This window comes from Condylura cristata, unplaced genomic scaffold (genome assembly GCF_000260355.1).
Source record: "Condylura cristata isolate star-nosed mole 26May11 unplaced genomic scaffold, ConCri1.0 scaffold00025, whole genome shotgun sequence".
In the NCBI taxonomy this organism is placed as follows: domain Eukaryota; kingdom Metazoa; phylum Chordata; class Mammalia; order Eulipotyphla; family Talpidae; genus Condylura; species Condylura cristata.
In genome coordinates, this window is record NW_004567126.1 from 23,994,028 (window position 1) to 24,001,547 (window position 7,520).

Here is a 7,520-nt window from a genome sequence, read left to right on the forward strand (position 1 = left end):
TCTCTTTCTCTCCCCTCTTTCTCTCCCCTCTCCCTCTCTCTCTCTCCCTCTCTCCTCTCTCTCTCTCCCCCTCTCTGCTCTCTCTCCCCCTCTCTGCTCTCTCTCCCCCTCTCTGCTCTCTCTCCCCCTCTCTGCTCTCTCTCTCCTCTCTCTCTCTCTCCCTCTCTCTCTCTCTCTCACTCTCTCTCTCACTCTCTCTCACTCACTCACATGCACATATATGCAACACAGAGATAGGAGCTTAGGTCTTCCTGACTTTGTGATGTTGGTGGGAATTTCTTAGTGGTCATGTCTGGAGTTGAGTGGCATCTGCACCATCCTAATTTTAAATAACAATGGAATTTTGGGTCTTTGGAACCAGTAATTCACTGCCTCTGTATGCAAGTCGAGGAAGCTGACTCATGGGGGGGGGGGCATTGAAGTGTTCAACAGTCAGGGTGCCTTTCTGAGGTTGCGCTTCCCTCCCTGAAGCAGAGAGAGACAAGTGACCTATGCAGGGAGGGCTCTTGGGGAGGGCGGGTGGGTGGGAGAAGAGCAGGGTAGGGAACCTGCAACCTGGTGGCTTCAGGCAGAGTCCTGGGAGGCTCTTTGCAGCCCCATTCTGTGGGGATTCTCTGGGTGAGAATTAGAGGATGCCTCAAAGTTTGTGAGGACTAGAGATGAGCAAATAGGAACCAGTCAGTAGCTGAAGGTCAGGATGGGGTGGAGGAGGTAGGGACAGACCTATCAGGCACCTCTTGGGCACCCAGCCGCACGGAGAGTCAGGTGGCAGCAAAAGCTGTAGGAGTTGGGGGTGCATGGAGACAGTGGGGGTGCGTGGCATTTGAAAGCCCTGACAAGCCCCGCCTCAGCATTTCTTCCCTCTCTAGGTTGTTGTCCTCTTTCCCCGCCGTGGCTGGCGCATAAGCAAGCACTCTGAAAATAGTTTCCTGCCATTGATTACGGGTAGACGTGTGAATCGCTCTAACCGCTCTGGGAAGCAGCTTGGCAGAGTGTCCTGAACATCATAGCCTGGCCCCAGCAGCTCCACCTAGGTACAGGAGCCTCCTTGCGTCTGAGCAGTGTCCACGAGGGCACAGGCCCATGCCAGAAACGAGCCACTGCCCCCCCCACCCCCGCACAGGAGGCGGCACTGCTAGGGGCCGGTCACTTCTTTTTTGACCTCATTATTGGCTTGAATGGAACTTGCCGTGTGATAAATCATCAGATGTATGGCTCTGCTTGTGTAATATATTCCATAACCAAAATCACTAGGAACTACCTTAAAAAAAGAAGTTTAAATTCTTTCTCTTTCTGATGTTTTTCACTTTTTTTTTACTAGAACAAAATATATAATAACAGGTTTCCTTGTAAACTGCTTTTAAGTGTGCAGTTCAGTGGTATTCATTATTTTTTTAATGTGAAATCATCCTAGTACCCATCTCCTCTTCTCAAGGAGAAACTGTGCCCATGAATGATAGATAACCCCCCAGAAAATATTTGCACATTATAGGTTCAATAAGGGGTAATATCCAAAGTCTACAAAGAACTCAGAGCACTCAATGGAAAGAGAACCCACTAAAAAAAAAAAAAAAAAAAAAAAAAAACAGGCAGGGCAGAGGAGCTGAAGACACCACTTCTCCAAAGACCTACTCATGCATGGAAAATGTCCAGTGTCACTTGCCATTGAGAAATGCCTGACACCAGGGCGAAGGGCCCATATCAAAAAGACCGAGCACAACAAAGGCTGGCAAGGGTGGGGAGGAAAAGAAGTACGGTGTGCACAGATGGTGGGAACGTAGACTGGCCTCACCCTAGGGGAGAAGAACGGAGGTTCCTCAAACATTAAAAATAGACCCACCGTCAGGCCAGCCATCACACTCCCTGGCGTTGAGCCAGAGAACGCACAGACACTGATGCGAAGGTGTCTGTGGTCACCTGTGTCCACTGCAGCACCAGGTACAGCAGCCGAGTGAGCAACACCACCGAGCCCAGGACTCCACTTTGCGCACGACTCCACCGAGCCCAAGTCTCCACCGAGCCCACGACACCACCGAGCGCAGGACTCCAGCGAGCCCACGACACCACCGAACGCAGGGCTCCACCGAGCCCACGACACCACCAAGCCCACGATACCATGAAGCCCAGAGCTCCACTTTGCGCACGACTCCACCAAGCCCACGACACCACCGAGCGCAGGACTCCAGCGTGCACATGACACCACGACTGGAGTGGTGAGCTATGGGACACGCACAGGAAGGGACACTGGTCAACTATAAAAAGCAAAGGTGAACAACTACCATTGGCAACCACGGGATGGAACTGGAGGAGCCAGAGGGAGGAAGCCGGATCAGATGATCACTTACATGTGGAGCATTGAGAAGCAAAACAAAGGAACTAACAAAACTGAACCAAAACAAAGCCAAGAGATGGCTAAAGAATTGGGGCTGCTAGCAGAGGCCAGTGCTGTGGGAGCAAAGGAAGGGGGACCCCGTGGTACCTGAAGCCGCGGTGCTCTGGGGCGGGCCACGTGGTGATTTGCACCGGAGGAGGTCCAACCCTGTCCTTGTATCATGGCGCCATCAACCCGGGTTATCTGAAAAGCAAACAAAAGGCATAACCTAGCTGCAGTCCTTCCCTCTGTCTCCATGAGTGCGCATATTCTAGGCGCCGTGTACCCATGCCATATGGTTGCCCGTTATGCCCGCCGTATTCACCTAACATTCCAAGTTCATCTAGGCCAGTGCATGTAGCCAGTGCGTGTAGCAGCATTACTTGTTTTCCCCCTGACTGAGTAATACTCCACACGCCACATTCTGTTCGCCCATGTTGCTGGCTCGTTGGGTTGTTATGAATACCACTGTGGCGGGCACAGGTAAGCAGGTCTCTGGGCCTCTGCTTTGAGCTCCATGGTGTCTGCACTCGGGAACAGCCATGCTAGTTTTCCTTCCACTTCTGGGGCAAAGGAAAGGGCTTCTCCTTGTGGCAAGAGTTTTTGTGTGAATTCCAGCCAACAGGAAGGTGGAGATGGTAGGGTAGGGGGAGACAAGGAAGAGAGGGGCACTGCCAGCTCCAGCCCCTCGGGACTAAAGGAGAGGTCAAGATTCTTGGTTCTGTGCCGTCCACCCCCTGTGCCTGGGCCTGTTCCTCCTGGCTCGCTGGGCCTGGTCACTGCATATCATGTGGTAACAGAAGCCCCCTGTTGGTAAGAACGAGGATAACAAAGAAGGTGGGAGAGGGCAGAGACCTTAGGAGGCCTCTTGGTGTAGAGGAAACCAAGGTGGGGGGTGAAACGGAAAACTGACCTACACCGCAGCCCTCCCCAGCTAGGGGTGAGGAGAAGGGAAGTCAGGAAAGGGAGGAAGGGCATGGTGAGCGAAGAAGGAGAGATGGGAAGGGAGGTGTGGAGCAGGCAGACTGCTTTCCAGACAGGCAGGGCTGGGGCTGGCTCCCGGCAGCAGCAGCCTCCGGAGCGGGCTCTGGATTCCAGAGGAAAATAACAGCCCGTCACTCTCGGTGACTGGCACTCCACGTCAGGGGGCCCGAAAGCATAAATGCAGCAGCACTGGCAGAAACAGCGTATTTAAACCAGTGAAACAGAACAGTCCTCGGCCTGACCCTCCCGGAGCACAGTCCCACCTAATATATTATTGACAAGGCAGACTCTTATCAAGACACCCTGGCCTACGTGTAATGAATGTGTACCAGCCGCTCTTTATCACCCATTACCTCATTAAAATAATTGTCTTAATTTCATTGTTAAAGTGATTAATAGGGTAAGTGTTAAAGGAAATTAATACTCAAAAGGAAGAATAATTGTAGCCGAAAAATAACTCCTCTCAATGGGTCTGGTGGTAAAGTTAGGAATTTTGTAGTTAATGAGCCTTAGAGAGTTAAATATAGAATAGTCCAGGATCATGGCCAACTGTGGGGGCCAGAGAGCAGAGTCCAGGGGAGACGCAGCAGGGCGAGAGGCAGGAGGTGATGCGCGCCCACTCCCTGGGAGGGGGTGCAGGAGAGCTAGTCCCCCAGGCCAGGGCCCATGTGCCTCTGCAGTGCCCGCATGGCCGGGCGCTGGGGCCTCAGAGCACGCGCGAGCCTTTGGCTTTTGGGGTCCCAGGCTGCGGCCGCCGCCCGTGTGCAGGCTCTGCTGGTACATACTCCCTCTGATTTGAGCGAAGGAATCAGCACCTCCTTTCTTTGCTTTGGAGTCTGGCGCCCACCCTGGGCCCATAGCTCCACTGGACAGCAGCTGATCTGTGGGGAGTACCGGGCGCCTCGTGTTCGGAGCCTGTGTTTTCCATCCCCAGCCGGATGGAGGATGGAGACTGTGGTTCTTTGACACTTCCCTCACTGTTCATTCAGTCAGTTATTTGGGGCTTATCAAGCGCCTGTGATACGGCAGGTTGTACATTTAAAACTAGGTGCATAAAGACAGAAAGACTCAGTCCTTTACCTCAAAGAGTTTCCAGTCTGGTGGAGACAAAGACACATGGAAACCGATAATTACCTCAGGCATTGTCTGTTTAATGCAGACATTCTTGGAGATATATATAGCAGCACTTCTGGACTCAGCTGTTAAAATATGTATTTTTTAGATTCTGAAAACTCTTCGAGTCTTTCAGTTAGTGAGTTCCGTAGACCTTTCTGCGTGTCTCGAATGACGGGCCAACGCAGACACCCTCAGCTAATGATCTGAACTGCCGTACTCCGTTTTGATGTTCTTCCGACCCTTTAGTTCCCGTCCCCAAGAGAACTGGCTCTCCAGGGCTCTGGCCAAAGGTGGATGTGGTGATTGCTGCCGAGAAGCAGGTGTCAGGCCTGGACTCCGACATGCAAGCCTGTTCCACCTCCAGGAGCCTTCCGGGACACAGGGAGGAAGCAGAGTGGAGAAGCAGGCACTGAGGGAGCGGAGCGGCATGGAGATGGCACACGGCCCAGGGCAGTGGCCACCCCTGGTGTGATAGATGCTGGCAGAAACACGTGTTGCACCCAAACCACGTGAAGAGAACAGCAGGCCATTGGGCCTGGACACCACCCCGGGAGAGGTCCCAAAAGGCCCTTGACGTGTGGTCACAGGACCTGTCCACTGGACCAGCTCTGACCTGAAACTGCTCTGGGTCTGCCTTTTTTTTTTTTTTTTTTTTTTTTTTCATGACCAAACAAGTTATTTATTTAAGCCATCTCCTGCCACAGTCGAGATGGGAGAGAAGTTTAATAGTCAGCATTTGAAACAAAGTGAGCTTAAGGTCCTGTAAACTTTTCTGGTCCACGTGAAGAATAATGGTCCAAGCCAGTACTGTGGTCCCAGTGCTTAGGTAATGGTCCAGGTTCTCTTTATTCATCTTCGTAGCCGGTGGGCAGTGGATTCACATGGGCATTGTGGAATAGGGTATGATTACCATCTCCCCAGGGAAAAGGCTTAGACCTGATGCGGAGATGGGGGTAGGCGATGAACTCCGGCCTCTCATGCTCTGCATGTTTCGACTTCAGGAAGACATTCAGCATGCTCACTGCCACCCCAGGGAGCGCGACGAAGTAGGTGAGAGCCTTCCACATGAGCCTGCCCACGTCAGCCTCATTTCAGACCCTCTTAGGTTTCTTGGTAGCAACTAGGTTTCCAACACCTGACGTCACTATGGCAATATCAGCCACACTAAGCATTCCATTAAGGGTTGATTCTATTTAAGTATTCCCTTTGAGATAAGGATAGGGAGTTAATCAGCTCTAGGAGAGTGAAAGTGGGAGGGAAATGATGTACTTTAAACAATGAAATTCTATGAAAAATTCTATGAAATTAAAGTGAAAAAATCTATGTGCTTCATGTGTTCCATCAGTCCAGAATTAAGTGCATATTTATTGTAAGGTTGAAATTCATGATCTTTTTTGAACGCTGCTTATTTTGGTGGTAAAAGCATTAATTGAGAACCTTCACAAAGTTAACTACAACGAATGGAAAAGTGTTAACTAGGTTGTCCTAGGAGGCACCTGTCTCCTTCATGAACATAGAAATGTTTGTAAAAATGTTGAGTGAGACATGAAGAAAATAACATAATTCTTTTGCAAAATGGTTTGGTATATTAGAATTCATAACACTAAACAAAATAACCTTTACAGTGTGCATGTAGTGTTTTACTTGTAAATTCCAATTAGGCTCAAAACCTATTTCCTATTTGCAAATTCTTTACATTTTTTAAGATTCAAATTAAGGGAAATAGGTCAATTTTAGGAGTCAGTGAGGGGGGAAAAAACCTCAGAAGTCATGTGCAATGATGCCATGACAAGCCACCTGCTGTCAAGACATAGTACAAAATGTGAATGTGGAAGGAAAAAACGTCCTGGAGACCCTGTCCTGGGCTGCGGGAGATGCCTCTTCCCGAAATACCTGAGATGCCAAGCTGGCACTTATCTTTCTCAGTCACCAAATGGAAATGATAATCATTTTTGATAATATTGAGGGTTTCTTTCTGGATGCTGGAAATTTGTTTCATGGTGGCGACATTTGACTTTGGTCCAATATTGATTTAAATACTTGGGGGTTTCTCCCAAACGTGGATATGGTTAGTGTTCGCCTGTCCAGTGTGGTGGATGTTCTGACAGACCCATGAGGGTGTGGCTAAGTGGTGCTGGGCCACCAGAAGGCTTCATAGAGCAGCCAAAGTAGAGGCTGGGAGACACATTCAAGACTTACCCCAAGAACAAGATGGGGTCAGGCACGCTATGAAGAGGGCGCAGGGAGAATGTTCTGAATCTCGGACGCCACTTTGGGATTTTCCTTGTGCTGTTTCCTTTCATTCTAAACCAACAGGACCAAGTGGGCCTTCTTTTTCTCCTCTTTGCAAAAAAGCAGATGGAGATTCTGGATCCAGAGCAATCTCCCAGCCTCTCGGGAAGTGGCCTGAAAAGTGCCCATGTCCCTTTTACCTACCTCTCTCGCTACCCTGTGGGGTGAGGGCCTGGCCGGGGTGGGGGGGGGGAGTGAAGTGGGCTGGGACCTGAAATTTAACCACTAAAAATTTATCAATCATAATAATTATTAATTTTGGTACTACTTCAGGTTTATTCCTGGCTAGCTGAGGCCTTATTTCCAGACTTCTGGCCTTCTTTCTAACTCGCGGCCTGATTCCTAGCAGCACCCTCGAGCCATCCTCCCCAAGGCGCCTGCTTCCTTATCCCAGACAGGCTGGGCAGGGCACGGGTGTTTGGGCACCAGAGCCCCGCTTCCTCTGGCCCAGCAGACCTTCCACACAGCCCTCTATGTCCCGAGTCTCCTCCACCTTCTGTCTGCCTGTCTGTCTGTCTTCCCTCTGGGAAGGCTGCTGCCTGGCATGGCTACTGTGTTTGGCAATGAGTCTCCTGGGCTGGTGGATAAATCACATTTTATCCCTCCCTGTCACTTCTGGTTGGAGATGAAAGCAGGGACTTCAAAAGCACTCCCTTTGACACGGGGCTGCCTTTCTCATTTCCCAGCCCTGCGCCTCAGCAGCCTGGCAGGGACTGTACCTCGCATCCCCGAGATCCCAGAGGGTGTTCTGAGGCGG

The 7,520-nt window shown here is 50.6% G+C and overlaps 1 protein-coding gene across 1 annotated transcript; it reads right to left on the reverse strand.

The window, feature by feature from the left end:
• Nucleotides 1-5,125: 5,125 nt before the first annotated feature.
• Nucleotides 5,126-5,538, reverse strand: LOC105854059 (cytochrome c oxidase subunit 6A1, mitochondrial). Its single transcript, XM_012729494.1, has one exon. The coding sequence runs from the start codon at nt 5,536-5,538 to the stop codon at nt 5,317-5,319; it is 222 nt and encodes a 73-aa protein (XP_012584948.1). The 3' UTR covers nt 5,126-5,316.
• Between the last annotated feature and the right edge of the window lie 1,982 nt (nt 5,539-7,520).